At 41.2% G+C, this 26811-nt stretch overlaps 1 protein-coding gene across 1 annotated transcript; it reads right to left on the minus strand.

Annotated features, from left to right (window-relative positions):
- Positions 1-506: 506 nt before the first annotated feature.
- LOC118936779 (receptor-type tyrosine-protein phosphatase H-like) lies at positions 507-26808 on the minus strand. The gene is made up of 10 exons (XM_090188568.1): positions 26782-26808; positions 26134-26428; positions 18745-19014; positions 13808-14077; positions 13030-13299; positions 7725-7808; positions 7522-7575; positions 4437-4579; positions 3195-3286; positions 507-2832 (listed from the first exon to the last, which is right to left on the minus strand). The coding sequence occupies exons 1-10, from the start codon at positions 26806-26808 to the stop codon at positions 2682-2684; spliced, it is 1656 nt and encodes a 551-aa protein (XP_090044694.1). The 3' UTR covers positions 507-2681.
- Positions 26809-26811: the final 3 nt, after the last annotated feature.

Genomic DNA, 26811 nt, shown 5'->3' on the forward strand with positions numbered 1-26811 from the left:
GTATAAATGTTTTTCGAAGAAGTGTGGATTTGGACCATATAGATTAATGAGCCAAATCTCTCTCATCCACTTTCATATTCAAAAGGATCCACCTTGGGAATCATTCCTGATTATTTGCACATTCAGACCAACATTTTTGTTAATTAGGGTTAGGGAGGGTTTGGCAGGCAGGGACATCCTTGTCTCATCTCACACTAGCGACTCCTGTTGCGGGCCGGGCGCAGTACACGCTGACCAGGTCGCCAGGTGTACGGTGTTTCCTCCGACACATTGGTGCGGCTGGCTTCCGGGTTGGATGTGCATGGTGTCAAGAAGCAGTGCGGCTATGTTGGGTTATGTTTCAGAGGACGCATGGCTCTCGACCTTTGCATCTCCCGAGTCCGTATGGGAGTTGCAGCGATGAGACAAGACTGTAACTACTACCAATTGGATACCATGAAATCAGGGAGAAAAAAGGGGGTAAAATAAAAAATAAATACAATTACTTCATTCTTTTTTCCCATTCCTTTTCCCACGCAACTTCATCTAAAGATGTAGAGTGAGTTTCCTGTAAACAGTATATATTATATTCCTTTTCTTTTAGCCATGTAAAGACTGATCCTCTTATTTTATGATCTGCCAAACTGTTACAATTATAACTAGCTTTACTTATTTCACCCCTTACCATAATTCGATACAATTCTCAGGCTATATTGACCAGAATTAGTGCTTGTAAAGTTACTGCCATCAGAGGTATTATGAAGGTCAAAACTAGAGCTTTCAAATGTCTGATATTTAGAATTCAAGAAATAGGTTCTAGCAATATGTGTTTTATTCCCTTGCCTGTTTGCCTGTGAGCCAATGCCACAGATGTTAGAACATTGAGACAAATTATGTGTGTAGCAAATCTGAGTAGGTTGATGTGTATGATATTGGATATAATTTAATGAGAGTGTGTACGATGTCTGTATAAGAGTAAGACTATAATGTGTGATGTCCAAATAAATAACAACTCTGCCAATTTGCATGTTTGAGTGTCTATGTGTGTAACATGTAGTGCGTATGGCCTTAATATTCATAATTCTAATCCATATCGTATCACAATCATAGTTGCATCATAATTACCTTTAAAATCATTGAAAAACACATCCCAGCATTTCCATAGCGATTGACGTTTCACATGATCATGAAAGAGACCTTGCATTAATCTAGAGACGGCTTCACTACAGTACAAATGTATTCCATACAATATGTTATTATTCCTCAATACCCATATTCTGATATCTTCCCCTTGCTTGTTGTAAACATATATAAACTTGTTGACATATACATAAAAAAGACAAAAACACATTAAATTATAAAACAGTTCTCGACAATAGAAAAGAGTGAGAGAAGAGAGCGAGATCACGTGTGTGTGTGTATAAGTTTATGTGTAAGCAAGCATGTAGTTGAGTACATGTGTGTTCATATCCACTTCATAATGTTCAGATATTTTTACAGTTCCCATACCTTCTTTTATGTTACCTGAAGTCCCAGTAGAATTTAGTACAGCCACAGTGTGATGGAGCTGTCTCGGAATAGCTGTCCATCTATAAAGAGTTTGTCCACAATGATAAAGGCACGCTTACCCTTCTCCCTTTGTTGCCTCTGTACCGGATACAGTCTCTTACGACGTTCGTTTAACTCTTTTGGAAATTGGTCATTGAGACCGAATTTGGTCCCTTTTAAGCTCTGCTTTTGATCAGCTCCTTTTGTTGGTGTTTTCAAATTTTGCGATGATCGGTCGGGGACCCTTGGTCTTGTCGCTTCCAGCTCCAAGTATGTGTACTCGGTGGAAAGCCAACTTGTTTAGTCTCTATAGGAAGTTAAGGCGGATTGCATGAATTCTCTGATTGCGCCCTCTGGATTATTGGATGCGTCCTCAGGAATACCAGAAAAAAAGGATTTTCACACAATACGACTTTGTGTTTAGTAGCGTCTCCTTCATCACCCTGTTTTCCCTGAGTAGACAATCCATGTTGGAATCGTGTATTTTTACCTTGGCTGTGAGTGTCTTGTTTCTCTTCGGAGAGTGAGAATTTCACTCTGGCTGAACTCTCAGCCCTGCTGCCTCCTCACACAACTTTTCCAATGTGGCATGTATTCCAGCCAGAGCACTAGCCTCTACCTCAATGGTAAGTAAATCGTACGTGTCTGTAGGTTCAATTCTTTTATTTTTTTATTGTCGGATTAAAGTCATTTTGTGAAGTGGTCGGATCTTTCCACGAAGGAGTAGGTTGTTCCTCCATAGCGTAAAGCTGTTGGTACTCGTAGATTTCCCTCAGGATCTCCTTCGTATCCAGATTGGCTCTTTACTGCAACCAGTTGTTTTACAAAAAGATAACAATGAGTCTTTCCCACGACGACGACAGGTGTCTGTAGTACAGCCAGTTAGCACTCGCGGAATCCACGCAAAAATGGAACCCAAACTTACAGTCCCAGCCGTAAAGGCTAACCGCGTCGTGGAATCCTTAGCAACAATGGAACCCAAACTTACAGTCCCAGCCGTAAAGGCTAACCGCGTCGTGGAATCCTTAGCAACAAAACTTTAGTTTTTAATAAGAATCGATTTAAAGAAAAATACTTCATATAAACAACAAACCGAGTGTAGGACAATGTTCTGTTGTGCGCTCCTTCAATGTACATTTGCTACTATAATTAGACTACAGTGTGAACGGTTTTTCACACACCCAGTGGTTTGGAGTAGTACATGGTGCAACCTTCCAACTCTTCAATGGGTCTGATGCCGTCTGTGGGATCTCAACACAACTCATCTCGTCATTCAAGTTATTAGGTTCCCCTTCCATCCAATAGCTATAAACAACACGGAGAATCAGAGTTAAAAATCATCCAATACAACATAGAGCATCAGACAGTTAACCTAGTCCCCAGGCTCAGTTGTTACCATTCTACATAGAGAATCAGACAGATAACCTAGTCCCCAGGCTCAGTTGTTACCATTCTACATAGAGAATCAGACAGATAACCTAGTCCCCAGGCTCAGATGTTACCATTCTACAGAGAGAATCAGACAGTGAACCTAGTCCCCAGGCTCAGTTGTTACCATTCTACAGAGAGGGAGAGAGAGAGCTGGCTGAGGACGAGATTATCAGACTGTGAAAAGTCATTTATTACAACAGAAAAGTGTAAAAGTCCTCCAGAACCACTTCACTCACGTAGGTTTAAATGGTGTTTTGCCAACCCACTCCCAGATTCCATCTTCTTTATATTTACCAATCCAGACATTCTTAAATCCATGGATAAATATCTATAATAGAATTTTAGAAGAAAAACAATGGCCATCATTTAGTCTCCACAGCAGAGAAACACTTTTACATTTTATAAATAATAGTAGTAGTAGCCTAATAGTAGTAGTAGTATAATGTAGTCGTTCTGGTCACTAGAAATACAAGGGGATTTAGAATGTTTGAAAAAGGTCCCTTCCTCATGATGCTCGAGGGGAAGCGTGCTCAGACCACAGCAGTTCACAGTGCTCTATCAAGCATGGAGAGTACTTGATGGGAACAGCCCATAGCCCTAACCTTAACATAACCATTTGAGTTGTATCTGTTTCAACCCTGTAACAAGGAATTTGTTAAGTTCATTTTTTAAGTATCCCTATATTTCTGTTATTACGGGGCTATCACTCAGTCAAGAATGTGCCTGCGCAGGGAGTCTTGTGGTTGATGGACCTAGAGTGGAATGGCTACCTTGTAGTGTGTTCATACGGTATAGTAAACTGGAAACTTGTTGTTGTGTCATTTCCAGTAACAGAATTAACCCTGTAGCCACGCGGAATTAACCCTGTAGCCACGCGGAATTAACCCTGTAGCCACGCGGAATTAACCCTGTAGCCACGCGGAATTAACCCTGTAGCCACGCAGAATTAACCCTGTAGCCACGCAGAATTAACCCTGTAGCCACGCAGAATTAACCCTGTAGCCACGCGGAATTAACCCTGTAGCCACGCGGAATTAACCCTGTAGCCACGCGGAATTAACCCTGTAGCCACGCGGAATTAACCCTGTAGCCACACAGGATTAATCCTGTACCCACGCGGAATTAACCCTGTAACCACACAGAATTAACCCTCTAACCACACAGAATTAACCCTGTAACCACGTAGAATTAACCCTGTAGCCAGGCAGAATGAATGCGTACAAACTAGACTTTCATCCAGATTAGGTTGAATTTCAAAGTGAAACTATTAGATCAAGTTGCAGCCTCAGCTACTTTACTGTAGTATAATTAGAGATATAATCTCAAGCACACTGGCTTTTCTGACAGGAAGTATATTTTATAAATTGACAGTGACATGAACATTGGTGATACAACTGGTTAAACGTGTTGAATACTAGTCAGAGAAGTAGAGAATAATAATAATGCAGCAGTAGTATTAATAATGTAGTATCTATTACCTGTTCTTCTCTGCTGTTTATAATAACCAACTCTCCTCCCATTGTTCTGCACTCCTTCTGACCGCCCCCAGATGAGTCCATCGTGGAGGAGACATAATAACAGCTGGTGCCAAACTTCCACCATCCATCCAGACAGGGTTTCTCTGAAATAAACACAACAGAACAGCAGGCATTTCAAGTCTACAAATATATTCAATATCTTCTAAGTATGAAATAAAATGATACTTCTAAATTTAAAAAATTAAAGACCGCACTAAGACATGCTTAGGGAATGTGATTTTGGGAAAGAGGTCATCTTAATGGGAGATTTTAACATTAATTATGAAGACAAGTGTTGTAGGAAAACCCTCAAACGGATCACTAATACCTTTGACCTTACACAGCTAGTTAAAGGGCCAACCAGGGTGACTTGTTGCTCTAAAACACAGATTGATTTGGTGTTCAGTAATAAACCAGAGAGAGTGACTAAATCATTCAATATGGTCACTGGGCTGTCTGATCATAATGTGACACTTATAGCCAGAAAGCTGTCTAAGAGCAGGTTTAACCTCTCTACTGTTAGAAAGCCGGATCAACTCAGAATACCTAAGAGTGAATTAAACTATTTTGAAAAAGCAATTAAGGGAATAAACTGGAATGATCTCTTGTCCTATACAGACGTGGAAGCTGATAGTCAGGTTTTTCTATCCACAATCCAGACTACAATAAATGGCTTCCTAAAGAAAATCAAATCCAAACCTGGCCAAGAGAGCACTCTTCCTTGGCTAAATGGAGAAATCTGGAAATTGATGAAAGAACGAGATTATGCTCTAAAAATAGCCCTAAAATCTAAATTAGAGCATGACAGACGTAGGTTTACCATGTTGAGAAATAAGGTGATGACAGAAATCAGACGGGCCAAGGCAAACTTTTTTATGAACATAGTTGGTGAAGCAAAGGGAAATTCTAAACTGATCTGGGAGAATCTAAAAAAGTTAACAGGGAAAGACCATAGTAACACTGCAAAAAGACTAGAAATCATGGTGAATAACAATCTAACACGGGATGCAGTCGAAATAGCAATAGCCTTCAATTCCTACTTTATTGACTCTGTCAGGATACTGACACAGAGCCCCTCCACTTGTTTCCTGGGCCCAGTGCTAGTGAATGACACTCAACCTGTCTTCATCATAAGGGAGGTTTCTGAGTCAAAGGTGAACAAGGTGATTAGCTCACTAAAGAACTCTAAAGCCAAAGATGTGTTTGGGATGGACTCTACCTTTCTTAAAAACTACAAAGAGTCACTCATTGGCCCCATTACTAAGGTCACCAACACATCTATTGGTCTCGGTGTGTTTCCAAGGGTATGGAAGTCGGCCATAATAATGGCCATCTTTAAATCAGGCGACCCTGCTGACGTGAGTAACTACAGGCCCATTAGTATACTACCTGTGGTGTCAAAGGTTGTTGAAAAGTGTGTAGCAGAACAACTGATTGCCCACCTCAACAACAGCCCCTTCACATTACACTCCATGCAGTTTGGCTTCAGAGCGAAACACTCCACAGAAACGGCCAACTGCTTTCTTCTGGAAAATGTGAAGTCCAAGATGGACAAAGGGGGTGTTGTGGGGGCTGTGTTTCTGGACCTAAGGAAGGCTTTTGATACTGTTAACCATGAGATTCTCATCACAAAATTGTCCAAGTTCAACTTTTCCCCTGATGCCTTGAGATGGATGAAATCATACCTTGAAGGCAGAACTCAGTGTGTCAGAGTGAGCAATGAGCTGTCGCCCACTCGTAGCTATGATGTGGGCGTGCCCCAAGGGTCAATACTGGGGCCCCTCCTGTTCAGCCTGTACATTAATGATCTGCCTTCTGTCTGTACTGGGTCTGAAGTTCAAATGTATGCAGATGATACAGTGATATATGTGCATGCAAAGAGCAAACAACAAGCTGCACAAGAACTCACTACTGTAATGGTCCAGGTTACAAAGTGGCTCAGTGACTCGTGTTTGCATCTCAATGTGAAAAAAACTGTTTGCATGTTCTTCACAAAGAGGGCAACAGATGCTACTGAGCCAGATGTCTATGTGTCAGGGGAGAAGCTCCAGGTGGTATCCGATTTTAAGTACCTTGGCATCATACTTGATTCCAACCTCTCTTTTAAAAAGCATGTGAAAAAAGTAATTCAAATAACCAAATTCAACCTAGCTAATTTCCGATTTATACGAAATTGTTCGACTACAGAGGTAGCAAAACTGTACTTCGAAACTATGATACTCCCCCACTTAACATACTGCTTGACTAGTTGGGCCCAAGCTTGCTGTACAACATTAAAACCTATTCAGTCTGTCTACAAACAGGCTCTCAAAGTGCTTGATAGGAAGCCCAATAGCCATCATCATTGTCACATTCTTAGAAAGCATGAGCTCTTGAGTTGGGAAAATCTTGTGCAATACACCGACGCATGTCTTGTATTCAAGATCCTTAATGGCCTGGCTCCCCCTCCACTCAATATTTTTGTTAAACAGAAAACCCAGACATATGGCAGCAGATCCACAAGGTCTGCCATGAGAGGTGACTCTATAGTTCCCCTAAGGAAAAGCACCTTTAGTAAATCTGCATTCTCTGTGAGAGCTTCCCATGTCTGGAATACACTGCCATCAGACACACATAACTGCACCACATATCACACTTTCACAAAATGCTTGAAGACATGGCTAAAGGTCAATCAGATTTGTGAACATGGTCCCTAGCTGTGTGTTGCCGCTTTCCATGTTGTCTGTTGTCTGTAGCTTGTGAGGTGTGGAAACACTTTGTTGCTTTTATGAATTCTGTCTTGCTGCTTTTTGTTTTATGTTGCTCTGTCTGTATGCTACGTCTTGCTTGTCCTATGTTGCTCTGTATGCTATGTCTTGCTTGTCCTATGTTGCTATGTCTTGCTTGTTCTATGCTGCTATTGTCTATATTGTAATTTTTTTTAATAACCTGCCCAGGGACTGCGGTTGAAAATTAGCCGGCTGGCTAAAACCGGCACTTTTACTGAAACGTTGATTAATGTGCACTGTCCCTGTAAAAATAAAAATAAACTCAAACTCAAACTCACCATAGAACCTAAGCCTGGTCTGTAACTGGTCTCTCTCAGTGGTCCTTTTCTTGTCTGAGAATTAAGAAAATAAAAGACTGGTCTCACCATATGACATAAGGCTGGTATTTTAACTGGTATCTCTCTGCATCTGTAAAAGTCAATCAAAATGTGTAACAGTCAAAACATTGACTACAATTATTCTTATTATTTTATTCACTTACAGGAATCCCCCTGGTCTATGATCACAGCCAGTAGAACAAACACTGCAGCAACTCTGGAGGGCCTCTTCCACCACTGAACATGTTCTGAATAACAAGTTATTAAAGTCAGATCTTTGGTAATGTGTTTTACTGTATCATTGTTTTATTTGAGCTGGATTCTGCAGGAACGGGAACAGCACCTCAGTTTTGGACTGATGGATTCCACAACCTATTTGGTCGGATCCGCTACCTCTCGTGGCATAGAAAATAATTGTTACTGTTTGCAATGAAAGAATTTGAATTAAAGAGCTCAAAGTTAATTTGAGTTTCCTCCTCGTTAATTCTCCTGCCCCCTAAAATAAATGCATTTCTATCCCGGGACTGATTTTCTGAGAACACTGAACTTTTCACATCTTTTTTACTCATTATGCTGTTATTTCTAACCCGATATGGATGACAATACCTTCAAATTAAAGCTGACGATTTGGACTTTAACCTCAAAGTCATGATTTAAAATCCAAACTTTTGGAGTATTGAGCCATAAGAAGAAAACATGCTTCACTGTCCCAATAACTACGGAGGGCACTGTAGGTAGTGGTAAGATAGAGGCAGGTAGCCTCAATTTTAACAGAGGATACTGTAGGTAGGGGTAAGGTAGAGGCAGGTAGCCTCAATATTAACAGAGGATACTGTAGGTAGGGGTGAGATAGAGGCAGGTAGCCTCAATTTTAACAGATGATACTGTAGGTAGGGGTAAGGTAGAGGCAGGTAGCCTCAATATTAACAGAGGGTACTGTAGGTAGGGGTGAGATAGAGGCAGGTAGCCTCAATTTTAACAGATGATACTGTAGGTAGGGGTAAGGTAGAGGCAGGTAGCCTTAAGGTTACAGTGTTGGCCAGTAATTGAAAGGTTGCAGGTTTTAATACCTGAGCGGACAACGTGAAAAATCTGTTGTGCCCTTGAACAAGGCACTTCATCCTAATTCCTCCAGGGGCGTTGTACGTTGGAGGCATTGTGATCATTGTAAAGAAGTCACACCCATCCCACTGGCGTTAGAAGTTCAGAGTGAGAAAGTTCAGGCAATATAGAAATAATTAAATCATGAAATGAAGATTTCTATCCTCTTTAACAGGAGTAAAAGTAGAATAGTATTCAAATATAATATATTTTTACCTTGGCTGTGAGAGTCTTGTTTTCTATTTGGCGCGTGAGAATTTCACTCTGGCTGAACTCCAAACGCCCCCTCAGCCCTGCTACCTCCTCACACAACTTTTCCATTGTTGCATGGATTCCAGAGCACTATCCTCTACCTCAATGCTAAGTACATTCTTCTTGTCTGTAGATGAATCTGTTTTACTTTTTTTGTTGTGTTAAAATTATTTTGTGAGGTGGTCGGATCTTTCCACGAAGGAGTATATTGTTCCTCCAAAGCGTAAAGCTGTTGGTACTCATCGATTTCCCTCTGGATCTGCTTGGTATCCAGATTGGATCTTTACTGAAACCAGTTGTTTTACAAAAAGATAACAATGAGTCTTTCCGACGACGACAGGTGTCTGTAGTACAGCCAGCTAGCACTCGCGGAATCCACGCAAAAATGGAACCCAAGCTTGCAGTCCCAGCCGTTGTGGAATCCGTAGTAACAAAAACTTTAGTTCGGATTAAAATCTATTTATTTAAAAAGTTTTAATGTAAACAACGGTACAGTGTCCTGTTGTGCGCTCTGATGACGTCTTTCTCTCGACTGTACCTTTGTTTATCCCATGAGAAACTCTGTGTGGTTTGTGTTGCACTGCTTTGCTTTATCTTGGCCAGGTTGCAGTTGTAAATGAGAACTTGTTCTCAACTAGCCTACCTGGTTAAATAAAGGTGAAATATATACAGTGCCTTGCGAAAGTATTCGGCCCCCTTGAACTTTGTGACCTTTTGCCACATTTCAGGCTTCAAACATAAAGATATAAAACTGTATTTTTTGTGAAGAATAAACAACAAGTGGGACACAATCATGAAGGGGAACGACATTTATTGGATATTTCAAACTTTTTTAACAAATCAAAAACTGAAAAATTGGGCGTGCAAAATTATTCAGCCCCTTTACTTTCAGTGCAGCAAACTCACTCCAGAAGTTCAGTGAGGATCTCTGAATGATCCAATGTTGACCTAAATGACTAATGATGATAAATACAATCCACCTGTGTGTAATCAAGTCTCTGTATAAATGCACCTGCACTGTGATAGTCTCAGAGGTCCGTTAAAAGTGCAGAGAGCATCATGAAGAACAAGGAACACACCAGGCAGGTCCGAGATACTGTTGTGAAGAAGTTTAAAGCCGGATTTGGATACAAAAAGATTTTCCAAGCTTTAAACATCCCAAGGAGCACTGTGCAAGCGATAATATTGAAATTGAAGGAGTATCAGACCACTGCAAATCTACCAAGACCTGGCCGTCCCGCTAAACTTTCAGCTCATACAAGGAGAAGACTGATCAGAGATGCAGCCAAGAGGCCCATGATCACTCTGGATGAACTGCAGAGATCTACAGCTGAGGTGGGAGACTCTGTCCATAGGACAACAATCAGTCGTATATTGCACAAATCTGGCCTTTATGAAAGAGTGGCAAGAAGAAAGCCATTTCTTAAAGATATCCATAAAAAGTGTAATTTAAAGTTTGCCACAAGCCACCTGGGAGACACACCAAACATGTGGAAGAAGTTGCTCTGGTCAGATTAAACCAAAATTGAACTTTTGGCAACAATGCAAAATGTTATGTTTGGCGTAAAAGCAACACAGCTCATCACCCTGAACACACCTTCCCCACTGTCAAACATGGTGGTGGCAGCATCATGGTTTGGGCCTGCTTTTCTTCAGCAGGGACAGGGAAGATGGTTAAAATTGATGGGAAGATGGATAGAGCCAAATACAGGACCATTCTGGAAGAAAACCTGATGGAGTCTGCAAAAGACCTGAGACTGGGACGGAGATTTGTCTTCCAACAAGACAATGATCCAAAACATAAAGCAAAATCCACAATGGAATGGTTCAAAAATGAACATATCCTGGTGTTAGAATTGCCAAGTCAAAGTCCAGACCTGAATCCAATCGAGAATCTGTGGAAAGAACTGAAAACTGCTGTTCACAAATGCTCTCCATCCAACCTCACTGAGCTCGAGCTGTTTTGCAAGGAGGAATGGGAAAAAATTTCAGTTTCTCGATGTGCAAAACTAATAGAGACATACCCCAAGCGACTTACAGCTGTAATCGCAGCAAAAGGTGGCGCTACAAAGTATTAACTTAAGGGGGATGAATAATTTTGCACGCCCAATTTTTCAGTTTTTGATTTGTTAAAAAAGTTTTAAATATCCAATAAATGTCGTTCCACTTCATGATTGTGTCCCACTTGTTGTTGATTCTTCACAAAAAAATACAGTTTTATATCTTTATGTTTGAAGCCTGAAATGTGGCAAAAGGTCGCAAAGTTCAAGGGGGCCGAATACTTTCGCAAGGAACTGTATCTTTTAAATAAACACCTGTGCTGGCCCAGCTGGTATTTAAGAGCTGCTGGTCCTGATGGTATTTAAGAGCTGCTGGCCCTGATGATATTTAAGAGCTGCTGGCCCTGATGATATTTAAGAGCTGTGTCACGCCCTGGTCTTTATATTTTGTGTTTTCTTTATTATTTTGGTCAGGCCAGAGTGTGACATGGGTTTATTTATGTGGTGTGTTTTGTCTTGGGGTTTTCGCAGGTATTGGGATTGTGTTTTAGTGGGGTTCTTTAGCAAAGTCTATGGCTGTCTGGAGTGGTTCTCAATCAGAGGCAGGTGTTTATCGTTGTCTCTGATTGGGAACCATATTGAGGCAGCCATATTCTTTGAGTGTGTCGTGGGTGATTGTTCTGGTCTCTGTGTTTGTTTGCACCAGATAGCCTGTATAGGTTTTCACGGTACGGTTGTTGTTTGTGTAGTGTTCGTTGCACCACGCTGCATTTTGGTCTGACTCTCCTTCACCGCAAGAAAACCGTAACAAGCTGCTGGCCCTGCTGGTATTTAAGAGCTGCTGGCCCTGCTGGTATTTAAGAGCTGCTGGTATTTAAGAGCTGCTGGCCCTGATGGTATTTAAGAGCTGCTGGCCCTGCAGGTATTTAAGAGCCGCTGGTCCTGATGGTATTTAAGAGCCGCTGGCCCTGCAGGGGTTTAAGAGCTGCTGGTCCAGTGCATCAGATGGAGAGATGAGCTACACCTCATGTTAGGGTGGTCACATCATTCAGACAGAAACTGCTGTTATTTAACTCCATATCCTTTTTGCTCCAGATCCCGAGTTGGTGTAGGTTTTACTTTAAGTTTGTCATTTCAGAGGTAAACCTTAGTGGGCATCCATGGTGGGTGTCTTTAGAACCCGTTACTAGTGGCTTTGCCATCTTTCAGTGGGAACCCCCATGGTGTCTTTAGAACCCGTTACTAGTGGCTTTGCCATCTTTCAGTGGGAACCCCCATGGTGTCTTTTAGAACCTGTTACTAGTGGCTTTGCCATCTTTCAGTGGGAACCCCCATGGTGTCTTTTAGAACCCGTTACTAGTGGCTTTGCCATCTTTCAGTGGGAACCCCCATGGTGTCTTTAGAACCCCTTACTAGTGGCTTTGCCATCTTTCAGTGGGAACCCCCATGGTGTCTTTTAGAACCCGTTACTAGTGGCTTTGCCATCTTTCAGTGGGAACCCCCATGGTGTCTTTAGAACCCGTTACTAGTGGCTTTGCCATCTTTCAGTGGGAACCCCCATGGTGTCTTTTAGAACCCGTTACTAGTGGCTTTGCCATCTTTCAGTGGGAACCCCCATGGTGTCTTTTAGAACCCGTTACTAGTGGCTTTGCCATCTTTCAGTGGGAACCCCCATGGTGTCTTTAGAACCCGTTACTAGTGGCTTTGCCATCTTTCAGTGGGAACCCCCATGGTGTCTTTAGAACCCGTTACTAGTGGCTTTGCCATCTTTCAGTGGGAACCCCCATGGTGTCTTTAGAACCCGTTACTAGTGGCTTTGCCATCTTTCAGTGGGAACCCCCATGGTGTCTTTAGAACCCGTTACTAGTGGCTTTGCCATCTTTCAGTGGGAACCCCCATGGTGTCTTTCAGAAAACCTTTTGAAACCCTTTCTGTTTATGTTTGTTGAAGTGATTATCTTTGTTAGTTCCCTTTTCTGGGAGCGATGACATTTTGTTTGTCTTTGGGGAATTTAAAATTGACACATCCATTATGATTTGTTAATTTACAAGAGACTTTTTGATAACTAGTCAAAGTTTGACACCAGACACAATACCGAAGTAGGGTACTTCCTTACTTGTGGTGAGGGTTGTTGACACCAGTTGACTTTTCTTTCCATTTTCCAGCACAGTGCAGACAGTGACAGAGTACTGAGTAGCAGGTTTCAGGTCAGAGAGAGTGATGCTGTGTAAAGATGTGGTAGTGTAGTGTGGTTCTGTCCCTGGACAGTGGTAAGAGATCTGGTACTGATGTTTGGTTTGGTCCAATCCTGGTGGCAGTTTCCAGCTAACAGCAGCTGATGTGGTGTCCACTGAGTCAACAGTCAGCTGGTCTGGAGCAGGAAGTACTAAGAAATAGAAATAAGAAATAAGCTAAAAAATAGGAGTCACAACAGAAGTTGGGGTTGTAATTTATAAAACATAGGGGTTTCTGCTGTATCCATTTATCAACGGTGGTCCGCTGCTGCTACATTGTTGCCGCCACTCCAATTTCTTTAAATATAAAATAAAATAATGGTGTCATTAAAAATCCTCTCCACAATAACAAGTGTTTAACACTGTACTATTGATAAAGTTGAAGCAAGCAGAGGCAGATCAACTCCTTGACATAATGACTCACACTAATGGAAGAAAGCAAGAATTCACACTATAAAAACGTGTATTCATTTCAGCACCAAACTGTATGATAAGATCTGAGGAATTCACCATCATATATTTCTCATCAGGGAAGATGCTGTACCTTTACATCCCATGCTAAAACATCCATTATGATTATTTAATAGTCATTTTGATAACTAGTTAAAATGTAATAAACTTTGACACCAAACACAATACTTAAGTAGGGTAATTCCTTACTTATTGTGAGATTTGTTGATACCAGTTGACTTTTCTTTCCATTTTCCAGCACAGTGCAGACAGTGACAGAGTACTGAGTAGCACATTGCAGGTCAGAGAGAGTGATGCTGTGTGAAGATGTGGAAGTGATGTGTGGTTTTGTCCCTGGACAGTGGTAGGAGATCTGGTAATGATGTTGGGTTTGGTCCAGTCCTGGTGGCTGGCTCCAGCTAACAGCAGCCGATGTGATGTCTACTGAGTCTACAGTCAGCTGGTCTGGAGCAGGAAGTACTAAGTGAAAATAGATTATTGTCAGGGCTATAGTTTTACTCCAGAAATATATTACAGGAGAAAAAGTAGAAAAGGCTGGCTTGCAATTCCTTTTGGTATGGAAAGGAACAAGCTAAAAAATATAAGTCACACTACAACAACAAAAATGTTCTGCAATGTTGAAAATCCAAATAACAAGGTGTGGATACAATGTTGCTACTTGTCAGACTCAATCTAGGCACAAACAGGGTTGCCAGGTCAAGCTAAATTTTCTAAACCAATGAACACTCAAAACCCACACAACAGGCCTGAGAACTAGCCCCATTTTTATTTTCATAGCAAGGAAAGAGTTGCCATATTTAGACAATAAACCCTTATCTCATAACATTAGATCTAATTAAAAATAAATAAACTCAGCAAAAAAAGAAATGTCCTCTCACTGTCAACTGCATTTATTTTCAGCAATCTTAACATGTGTAAATATTTGTATGAACATAAGATTCAACAACTGAGACATAAACTGAACATGTTCCACAGACATGTGACTAACAGAAATGTAATAATGTGTCCCTGAACAAAGGGGGGGTCAAAATCAAAAGTGACAGTCAGTATCTGTGTGGCCACCAGCTGCATTAAGTACTGCAGTGCATCTCCTCCTCATGGACTGCACCAGATTTGTCAGTTCTTGCTGTGAGATGTTACCCCACTCTTCCACCAAAGCACCTGCAAGTTCCTGAACATTTCTGTGGGGAATGGCCCAAGCCCTCACACTCCGATACAACAGGTCCCAGACGTGCTCAATGAAACTGAGATCCGGGCCCTTCGCTGGCCATGGCAGAACACTGACATTCCTGTCTAGCAGGAAATCACACACAGAACGAGAAGTATGGCGGGTGGCATTGTCATGCTGGAGGGTCATGTCAGGATGAGCCTGCAGGAAGGGTACCACATAAGGGAGGAGGATGTCTTCCCTGTAACGCACAGAGTTGAGATTGCCTGCAATGACAACAAGCACAGTCCGATGATGCTGTGACACACCGCCCCAAACCATGACGGACACTCCACCTCCAAATCGATCCCGCTCCAGAGTACAGGCCTCGTGTAACGCTCATTCCTTCGATGATAAACACGGATACGACCATCACCCCGGTGAGACAAAACCGCGACTCGTCAGTGAAGAGCACTTTTTGCCAGTCCTGTCTGGTCCAGCGACGGTGGGTTTGTGCCCATAGGCGACGTTGTTGCCGGTGATGTCTGGTGAGGACCTGCCTCTCTCAGCCTATTGCGGACAGTCTGAGCACTGATGGAGGGATTGTGCGTTCTTGGTGTTAATTGGGCAGTTGTTGTTGCCATCCTGTACCTGTCCCGCAGGTGTGATGTTTGGATGTACCGATCCTGTGCAGGTATTGTTACAAGTGGTCTGCCACTACGGGGACTATCAGCTGTCCGTCCTGTCTCCCTGTAGCGCTGTCCTCGGAGTCTCACAGTACAAACATTGCAATGTATTGCCCTGGCCACATCTGCAGTCCTCATGCCTCCTTGCAGCATGCCTAAGGAACATTCACGCAGATGAGCAGGGACTCTGGGAATCTTTATTTTTGTGTTTTTTAGAGGCCTCTTTATTGTCCTAAGTTTTCATAACTGTGACCTTAATTGCCTACCGTCTGTAAGCTGTTAGTGTCTTAATGACCGTTCTACAGGTGCATGTTTATTAATTGTTTATGGTTCAGTGAACAAGCATGGGAAACATTGTTAAAACCCTTTACAATGAAGATCTGTGAAGTTATTTGGATTTTTACGAATTATCTTGAAAGGATCCTGAAAAAGGGATTATTTTTTTGCTGAGTTTATAATCCCAAAATTCGGGTTTCCTCTAAATATAAATTGTTGCAAGCTATGACATGAAATAATAAAGGAATTTGAATATGTGGAAAGAAGGCTAAGGGCTGTTCTTAAGCATGACACAATGCCTGGATACAGCCGTTAGCCGTGGTATATTGGCCATATACCACAAACACCAGGGGTGCCTTATTACTATTATAAACTGGTTTCCAACATAATTAGAACAGTACGAAGTAATGCTTTGTAATACCCGTGGTAAGTGGTCAGTTATAAACTGTGTGGTTCCGCATTGTGTTGTGTGTAAGAACAGCCCTTAGCCGTGGTATATTGGCCATATACCATACCTGCTCAGGCCTTATTGCTTAATTAAACCACAGCTTTCACCCAATCAGCATTCAGGGCTCAAATAGGTTTATAATTGTAATTAAATCTCCTTTGTGCATGTGCATAACTATAGATAAATCTGACAGGAGAGTTTGAGTGATGAAAGTTGGACAGAAGATTCAAAATCTCTCAGTAAGAAACACTTGGATGAACATAAAAAAATTACATTAGGCTATTTTCTGGCAATTGTGCTGTTATTTGGTGCCAGATGTTAATAAAACTACTAACCATTGTAAATGGCCCATTTATGAGATTGACTTGTCATTTCAATAGGCATAGGCTACAGACTACAATCTGGGTTTATGGTTGCAATTACATTTTGTCACGGTTAGTTTTGATAAAGGCAGGTAGCCTATAGCCCTGATAGGTCTACATCTCATTTCAGATTGTCTACAGTAGACTAGACAAGATATAGGCGAGATGCAAACCTGAACAATTTATCAGCTTGCTTAGTTTAAATTAAGACAAATGCATTTAACATAAATAGCGAGGCGATTTCGAGGTAAGAACTGCTTGTGTTTCCCAATAGCCTGCTGGAATAGGCTACTGAAGATGGGGTCATAATTTCAATCACAGAATTAATATCATATCTGTATATGAACTGAATATGCTTGTCAACAACAGCCAGTGTTAATTTTTTGGAATGTATTTTACCTACACAAATATAAAAATATAAAAATCCAGAAAATCACATTGTAGGATTTTTAATTAATGTATTTGCAAATTATGGTGGAAAAAAAGTATTTGGTCACCTACAAAAGTTTATCTCAATACTTTGTTATATACGCTTTGTTGGCAATGACAGAGGTCAAACGTTCACAAGGTTTTCACACACTGTTGCTGGTATTTTGGCCCATTGCTCCATGCAGATCTCCTCTTGAGCAGTGATGTTTTGGGGCTGTTGCTGGGCAACACGGACTTCCAACTCCCTCCAAAGGTGTTCTATGGGGTTGAGATCTGGAGACTGGCTAGGCCACTCCAGGACCTTGAAATGCTTCTTACGAAGCCACTCCTTCGTTGACCGGGCGGTGTGTTAGGGATCATTGTCATGCTGAAAGACCCAGCCACGTTTCATCTTCAATGCCCTTGCTGATGGAAGGAGGTTTTTACTCAAAATCTCACGATACATGGCCCCATTCATTCTTTCCTTTACACGGATCAGTAGTCCTGGTCCCTTTGCAGAAAAACAGCCCCAAAGCATGATGTTTCCACCCCAATGTTTCACTGTAGGTATGGTGTTATTTGGATGCAACTCAGCATTCTTTGTCCTCCAAACACGACGAGTTGAGTTTTTACCAAAAAGTTATATTTTGGTTTCATCTGACCATATGACATTCTCCCAATCTTCTTCTGGATCATCCAAATGCTCTCTAGCAAACTTCAGACGGGCCTGGACATGTACTGGCTTAAGCAGGGGGACACGTCTGGCACTGCAGGATTTGAGTCCCTGGCGGCGTAGTGTGTTACTGATGGTAGGCTTTGTTACTTTGGTCGCAGGTCTCTGCAGGTGGTTCTGGGATTTTTGCTCACCGTTCTTGTGATCATTTTGACCCCACGGGGTGAGATCTTGCGTGGAGCCCCAGATCGAGGGAGATTATCAGTGGTCTTGTATGTCTTCCATTTCCTAATAATTGCTCTCACAGTTGATTTCTTCAAACCAAGCTGCTTACCTATTGCAGATTCAGTCTTCCCAGCCTGGTGCAGGTCTACAATTTTGTTTCTGGTGTCCTTTGACAGCTCTTTGGTCTTGGCTAGAGTGGAGTTTGGAGTGTGACTGTTTGAGGTTGTGGACAGGTGTCTTTTATACTGATAACAAGTTCAAACAGGTGCCATTAATACAGGTAACGAGTGGAGGACAGAGGAGCCTCTTTAAGAGGAAGTTACAGGTCTGTGAGAGCCAGAAATCTTGCTTGTTTGAAGGTGACCAAATACTTATTTTCCACCATAATTTGAAATTAAATTCATTAAAAATCCTACAATGTGATTTTCTGGATTTTTTTTCTTATTTTGTCTGTCATAGTTGAAGTGTACCTATGATGAAAATTACAGGCATCTCTCATCTTTTTAAGTGGGAGAACTTGCACAATTGGTGGCTGACTAAATACTTTTTTGCCCCACTGTAAGAGCTGCTGGCCCTGCGGGTATTTAAGAGCTGCTGGTCCTAATGGTATTTAAGAGCTGCTGGTCCTGATGATATTTAAGAGCTGCTGGCCCTGATGGTATTTAAGAGCTGCTGGTATTTTAGAGCTGCTGGCCGTGCTGGTATTTAAGAGCTGCTGGTTTTTAAGAGTTACCGGGCCCTGATGGTATTTAAGAGCTGCTGGTAGTTAGGAGCTGCTGGTCCTGCTGGTATTTAAGAGCTGCTGGCCCTGCTGGTATTCAAGAGCCGCTGGCCCTGATGGTATTTAAAGTTTAATCAACTTTGACACTAAACATAATTCTTTAGTAGGGTACTTCCTTACTTGTGGTGAGGGTTGTTGACACCAGTTGACTCTGCTTTCCATCTTCCAGCACACTGCAGACAGTGACAAAGTACTGTTTACCACATTGCAGGTCAGAGAGAGTGATGCTGTGTGAAGATGTGGTAGTGATGTGTGGTTCTGTCTCTGGACAGCGGTAGGAGATCTGGTAATGATGTTGGGTTTGGTTCAATCCTGGTGGCTGGCTCCAGCTAACAGCAGCTGATGTGGTGTCCACTGAGTCAACAGTCAGCTGGTCTGGAGCAGGAAGTACTAAGGGAAAATAAACACATCATTGTCAACAAAAATAAATATAAAATAAAAGAATGTTGTAATTCTAAATCCTCTCCACAATAACAAAGTGTTTAACACTATACTACTGGTAAAGTTAAAGTAAGCTGAGGCAGATCAACTCCTTGACATAATGACTCACATGAATGGAAGAAAGCATGAACTCAGATACTGTATTATAATCAAAGTTGAATGATTTCAGCACCAAAATGCATGATGAGATGGAATTAACCATCATATCTTTCTCATCAGGGAAGATACTGGACCTTTATACCCTATGCTGGCTGTTACGGGTTTCGGTTCTGTTACGGGTTTGGGTTTATCTATCCATGCTTAAGCCACCTTGTTAGTCAGTATTTGTTACACTTTAAGCCCCGCCTTATCTCAGCTCACTGGTCACCATAGCAGCACCCACTCGTAGCACACTCTCCAGCAGGTATATTTCACTGGTCATCCCCAAAGTCAACTCCTCCTTTGGCCGACTTTCCTTCCAGTTCTCTGCTGCCAATGACTGGAACGAATTGCAAAAATCACTGAAGTTGTAGTCTTATATCTCCCTCACTAACTTTAAGCATCAGCTGTCAGAGCAACTTACCGATCATTGCCAATATACACAGCCCATCTGTAAATAGCCCACCCAACTAACTCATCCCCATATTGTATTTTTTTTCTTGCTCCTTTGCACCCCAGTATCTCTACTTGCACATTCATCTTCTGCGCATCTATCACTCCAGTGTTTAATTGCTATATAGTAATTATTTTGCACTATGGCCTATTTATTGCTTTACCTCCCTAATCTTACTACATTTGCACACACTGTATATTGTTCTTATCTATTGTGTTATTGACTGTACCTTTGTTTTTTTGTATGCATTGCACATTTATTTGAATAAATAACTCTTCAATAACATGATAAATGTATTTTTCAAACTATACCCTCTACGTATGTACGTATGAATGGATGGATGGACCTTTTGGGGAATTGTTTATGTGGTAACAGTAATAGGCCAATAGGGGGCAATCCTCACCCTTCCTTAGTGAAACTGTTGTTTCAGTAGGATCACTTTCGAATCAATCAGATCAAGCGTTAACCGGCAGTGTCTGTGGTATAGCTGCTTTGGAGCAGCTGCTCTTTTTAAAAAATAATTATTTATTACAGAAAACACAAGGAAGGGGTAACATTAAAGTATTATTATCTCTGCTGGCCACCCCCTTCATGTTTCTAAGCAACATATCTTTCAACTATGCTATGATGTTTAACGTACAATTTTAACATATCTAATTGAATAGGATCTACATATTGCTTGTTGAAGATAAATACTTTTACTAAGAGTATTAGTATATTAGTAATTGACTAAACAGGTCTCTCCAGATATCCTAACAGTACTATTTCTAGAGTCAATTTTAGATCAATGCTATGCATTTTCAGCCGTTCCTGAACCTGAGACAGGCTACCTGAGGACAATACCAAAATAAATGGTTGATTGATTCTGTATCCTCACAACAAAATCTGCAGGGCTTCGATGACTTTATGCCCCAAATATTCAAAATTTTGATGGTGAAAAGAATTCTATATAATAATTTGAGCTGAAAAGTCTTGAATATTGCATTGTTTTATATATCAACTCATACACAAACCATGGAATCGGTACATCAAAAATCTCTTCCCAACTATTTTTCAATCTGCATGGCACAGTTGTCAACATCCTGGTCCTCAAATGAAACTGGTAAACTTTCCTATTTATGCTATTTGTATTCCTCTGCCAGTTTTGATCCTTTATATTGGGCAGACAGACAAGCTCCCTACTTCCTCCTGCTACTACCCTCCTCCTCCATTTTTGGGGCAATGCTGTAGTCAATTGGTTGTACTCTTGGATTGAGCAAACCTTCCCGTACAATTCTGATAACTCCATGAAGGACATAACTCTACCATTACAATTTCATTTAAGAACAAAATACCCCTTTCAAACATCTTTCCTCTAAGTACAGGTATTTTATCAACCAGCACATTTGAGTTCAGCCATAATATTTGTTGTAATATTTGTTCTATCTTTTCAGGGGGATGAAATTGAAATTGTAGCCAGCTCTGCAATGCTTGTTTGAAAAAGACAGATACTTAAAAAAAATATCTTGTTCAATTAGTCGAAAATGAGACATGGCAAACTGCACAAAGGCAAAAAGGCAATTTTTAAACAATGATTCTTATTAATCTACTTGAGAACCATTTAGGGGTCAACTACAACTTTTGAATGAGTGAAGCTTTTGGAGAGAATTTAGTGCTTTAATATTTAATAATCTCAACCACCAAATTCATATTCATTATGTAGATGTTCTCATTGTATTTTGCCCCGTTAAGCTTCCCAGATAAAGCAAAATACTTTTTGCTAACATGATTTGAAAAACGGATCATCAGGAGTAGGCAGCTCCATAAGTGAGTAAACTGAAACATGACTATGGAGTTAATCGGGTCAAATTTTCCATAAAGAGACAGGTATTTACCTCTCCATGGTTGCAGGATCTTGTCTGTTTTTACAAGTTTTCTATTGAAATTCAATGTGGAGAGCTTATTTACATATTTTGTGATATGAATACCGAGTATGTCTACTTCACCATCAGCCCATTTTATAGGTAAGCTGCAAGGTAATGTAAAATATGTATTTTTTAAGGATCCAATACATAATATTGTACACTTATCATAATTAGGCTTTAGTCCAGAGAGTACAGAAAAGTGATCTAGATCTTTAATGAGATATTGCAGGGATCTAGCTTGCGGGCTTAAAGTAAAATTTGAGTCATTGGCATATCTTTGTTTTTAAGCCTTGGATTTCTAATCCTCTAATGTTGTTATTGGATCTGATTATAATAGCTAGCATTTTGATGGCCATAATGAATAGATATTGTGACAGCGGACACCCTTGTTTGACTCCTCTTGACAATTCAAAACTCTCTGAGAAGTAGCCGTTATTTACTATTTTACACCTGGGGTTGCTATACATTATTTTTACCCATTTTATGAGAGAATTACCGAAATTGAAAAAATCCAGGAATTTATAAATACAATTCAGTCTTACATACGTAAGGGAACATTTTGACATTTGCTGTATGGTTAGTGAGAAAGTCCATATTGCAAATGTACGGTCCCTTACTAGACGTCCGAAAATGTTTGTAAAATTCGCAATCGGCGTCGGGCCGTGCGGTAGGGCCGGACCTACCGGGAAGTCATCAAATGAACTTTCTTGGACATTCGGTTTCCATTTTATAAAATAATCAAATTTTGGTCATTTTTCCGCTGTCCAGGAAAATCCCACAAGAGGGCATAAGCAATCATATTGCAATTGTACAAAACATCCCGAATCACGACGGGGCCTTATCTCCAAAACTGAAAATATTTTGAAGCTGAAACTTGGTGAGCGTAGGTTTGGCATAATGGGCAGTTGGCCCCGAACAAGATGGCGTCTAGGCCTCAACGGTTTTTGAGTTATGGCCATTTCTCTGGGATTAAAGGTCCAAAATGAAAATAGAGAAATAATTTTTCCACTTCACGTCAAAGTCAAGGAGCCTCCGGTGTCAATAAAAAAAGAACCAGCCATTTATCTATCGTCATTTAAGAGAAATCATACAATGACTAATTGGTGATGTTAACAAATAGGCGTTTTTTTTCAACAGTTACAGATCAAGTTGCAGGGTGTTCATACGAATCTTTTTAAAGTGTGCTGCGAAGCTCTGCAAGATTTCTGTGATTTTGTATGAGTTTCTGAAATAACACACACTCACTAAACCCTCCGTAAATAACTCAGTTCTTAACGTAAAGACTTATAACTCAGGATTCTGTAAAGGCATACCCCAATCAGGATATGAGTTTATTTATAGCTTCCTGTGCCAACCGGAAGTGCCTTAAATGGTGTCATAGTGGCTGTTTCCAAGGGTTAAAAAGGTCAGATCTTTTCAAAACTTCATATGTGTGATTAGGCAACCCCCATGAATTGTAAGTCAGTTATTTTTCCCAACAGATGTCAAAGAAAAGCTCTCACACACACACACAGCAAGGATGGAGTGAAAAAATTAGATCCATAATATTGACAGAAACATGGCAAACGTTTTTTATAATCAATCATCAAGGTGTTTTTCAAATATCTATTTGATAATATATCAACCGGGACAGTTGGCTTCCCAGTAGTAGCGAGAGGCACAAAGGCCGCCTTTGTCTACTACGTACAAATACCTCTGAGAGCCACCAGCTGACCACTGACGCAATGTTGTTGTTCACGCTCATTTTTCAAAATAAAAGCCTGAAACTATGTCTTGTGACACTAGACACATTAGGGAAGCCATAGAAAAAGGAATCTGGTTGATATCCCATTCACTGCTCAATAGGGACGCATAGGAACGCAGAGCTTTCTAAATAAGAGTCCCTTCCTGATTGGATTTTTCTCAGGCTTTCGCCTGCAATATCAGTTCTGTTTTATTCACAGACAATATTTTTACAGTTTTGGAAACTTTAGAGTGTTTTCTATCCTAAGCTGTCAATTGCATGCATATTCTAGCATCTTGTCCTGACAAAATATCCTGTTTACTTTGGGAACGTTCTTTTTCCAAAAATGAAAATAGTGCCCCCTAGTTTCAAGAGGTTATTAACTCCTTTGGAAATTGGTCATTGAGACCGAGTTTGGTCCCTTTAAGCTCCCACCCTCTGCTTTTGATCAGCTCCTTTTGTTGGTGTGTTAAAATTTTCCGATGATCGGCCGATGATCAGACCAAGTCTGTGTACTCGGTGGAAAGCAACCTTCTTTACAGTCTCTATAGGAAGTTTCAATGCGGATTTCATGAATTCTCTGATCGCGCCAAATGTATTATTGGATGCGTCTTCAGGAAAACCGGAAAAAAATATATTTTCACGCATGCTACGACATTGTATGTCTAGTAGCGTCTTCTTCATCACCCCGTTTTCCCTGAATAGACAATTCATGTTGGAATCGTGTATTTTTACCTTGGCTGTGAGAGTCTTGTTTTCTATTTGGAGCGTGAAAATTTCACTCTGGCTGAACTCCAAACCCCCCCTCAGCCCCTCTACCTCCTCACACAACTTTTCCATTGTTGCATGGATTCCAGAGCACTAGCCTCTACCTCAATGCTAAGTAAATTATTCTTGTCTGTAGATTAATCTGTTTTACTTTTTTTGTCGTGTTAAAATTATTTTGTGAGGTGGTCGGATCTTTCCACTAAGGAGTATATTGTTCCTCCAAAGCGTAAAGCTGTTGGTACTCGTCGATTTCCCTCTGGATCTGCTTGGTATCCAGATTGGATCTATACTGCAACCAGTTGTTTTACAAAAAGATAACAATGAGTCTTTCCCACGACGACGACAGGTGTCTGTAGTACAGCCAGCTAGCACTCGCGGAATCCACGCAAAAAAAAGAACACAAACAAGCAGTCCCAGCCGTTGTGGAATCCGTAGTAACAAAAACTTTAGTTCGGATTAAAATCTATTTATTTAAAAAGTTTTAATGTAAACAACGGTACAGTATCCTGTTGTGCGCTCTGATGACGTCTCTCTCTCGACTGTACCTTTGTTTATCCCATGAGAAACTCTGTGTGGTTTGTGTTGCACTGCTTTGCTTTATCTTGGCCAGGTTGCAGTTCTAAATGAGAACTTGTTCTCAACTAGCCTACCTGGTTAAATAAAGGTGAAATATATACATATCTTTTAAATAAACACATGTGCTCGCCCAGCTGGTATTTAAGAGCTGCTGGTCCTGATGGTATTTAAGAGCCGCTGGCCCTGATGGTATTTAAGAGCTGCTGGTCCTGATGGCATATAAGAGCTGCTGGTCCTGATGGTATTTAAGAGCTGCTGGTCCTGATGGTATTTAAGAGCTGCTGGTCCTGATGGTATTTAAGAGCCGCTGGCCCTGCAGGGGTTTAAGAGCTGCTGGTCCAGTGCATCAGATGGAGAGATGAGCTATACCTCATGTTAGGGTGGTCACATCATTCAGACAGAAACTGCTGTTATTTAACTCCATATCCTTTTTGCTTGGTGTAGGTTTTACTTTTAGTTTGTCATTTCAGAGGTAAACCTTAGTGGGCATCCATGGTGGGTGTCTTTAGAACCCCTTACTAGTGGCTTTGCCATCTTTCAGTGGGAACCCCCATGGTGTCTTTTAGAACCCGTTACTAGTGGCTTTGCCATCTTTCAGTGGGAACCCCCATGGTGTCTTTTAGAACCCGTTACTAGTGGCTTTGCCATCTTTCAGTGGGAACCCCCATGGTGTCTTTAGAACCCGTTACTAGTGGCTTTGCCATCTTTCAGTGGGAACCCCCATGGTGTCTTTTAGAACCCGTTACTAGTGGCTTTGCCATCTTTCAGTGGGAACCCCCATGGTGTCTTTTAGAACCCGTTACTAGTGGCTTTGCCATCTTTCAGTGGGAACCCCCATGGTGTCTTTTAGAACCCGTTACTAGTGTCTTTGCCATCTTTCAGTGGGAACCCCCATGGTGTCTTTAGAACCCGTTACTAGTGGCTTTGCCATCTTTCAGTGGGAACCCCCATGGTGTCTTTTAGAACCCGTTACTAGTGGCTTTGCCATCTTTCAGTGGGAACCCCCATGGTGTGTTTTAGAACCCGTTACTAGTGGCTTTGCCATCTTTCAGTGGGAACCCCCATGGTGTCTTTTAGAACCCGTTACTAGTGGCTTTGCCATCTTTCAGTGGGAACCCCCATGGTGTCTTTTAGAACCCATTACTAGTGGCTTTGCCATCTTTCAGTGGGAACCCCCATGGTGTCTTTAGAACCCGTTACTAGTGGCTTTGCCATCTTTCAGTGGGAACCCCCATGGTGTCTTTAGAACCCGTTACTAGTGGCTTTGCCATCTTTCAGTGGGAACCCCCATGGTGTCTTTCAGAAAACCTTTTGAAACCCTTTCTGTTCATGTTTGTTGAAGTGATTATCTTTGTTAGTTCCCTTTTCTGGGAGCGATGCCATTGTTTGTCTTTGTGGAATTTAAATTGACACATCCATTATGATTTGTTAATTTACAAGAGACTTTTTGATAACTAGTCAAAGTTTGACACCAGACACAATACCGAAGTAGGGTACTTCCTTACTTGTGGTGAGGGTTGTTGACACCAGTTGACTTTTCTTTCCATTTTCCAGCACAGTGCAGACAGTGACAGAGTACTGAGTAGCAGGTTTCAGGTCAGAGAGAGTGATGCTGTGTGAAGATGTGGTAGTGATGTGTTGTTCTGTCCCTGGACAGTGGTAAGAGATCTGGTACTGATGTTGGGTTTGGTCCAATCCTGGTGACTGGTTCCAGCTAACAGCAGCTGATGTGGTGTCCACTGAGTGAACAGTCAGCTGGTCTGGAGCAGGAAGTACTAAGAAAGATAAACAAGAAATAAGCTAAAAAATAGAAGTCACAACAGAAGTTGGATTTAGGGGTTTCTGCTGTATCCATTTATCAACGGTGGTCCGCTGCTGCTACATTGTTGCCGCCACTCCAATTTCTTTAAATATAAAATAAAATAATGGTGTCATTAAAAATCCTCTCCACAATAACAAGTGTTTAACACTGTACTATTGATAAAGTTGAAGCAAGCAGAGGCAGATCAACTCCTTGACATAATGACTCACACTAATGGAAGAAAGCAAGAATTCACACACTATAAAAACGTGTATTCATTTCAGCACCAAACTGTATGATAAGATCTGAGGAATTCACCATCATATATTTCTCATCAGGGAAGATACTGTACCTTTACATCCCATGTTAAAACATCCATTAT

The sequence above is a fragment of the Oncorhynchus mykiss genome, chromosome 10, assembly GCF_057628025.1.
Source record: "Oncorhynchus mykiss isolate SJ-2025 chromosome 10, ASM5762802v1, whole genome shotgun sequence".
Lineage (NCBI taxonomy): Eukaryota > Metazoa > Chordata > Actinopteri > Salmoniformes > Salmonidae > Oncorhynchus > Oncorhynchus mykiss.

Bases quoted from the DNA above. Each gene is read 5' to 3' on its own strand.
- LOC118936779 (XM_090188568.1), bottom strand. From the start codon at position 26,808: ATGGATGTTTTAACATGGGATGTAAAG. The intron at 19,015-26,133 runs GTAAGGAAGTAC...ATTTTCCCTTAG, and splicing joins GTCAACAACCCTCACCACAA to TACTTCCTGCTCCAGACCAG. The intron at 7,576-7,724 runs GTAAGTGAATAA...CTTAATTCTCAG, and splicing joins CATAGACCAGGGGGATTCCT to ACAAGAAAAGGACCACTGAG.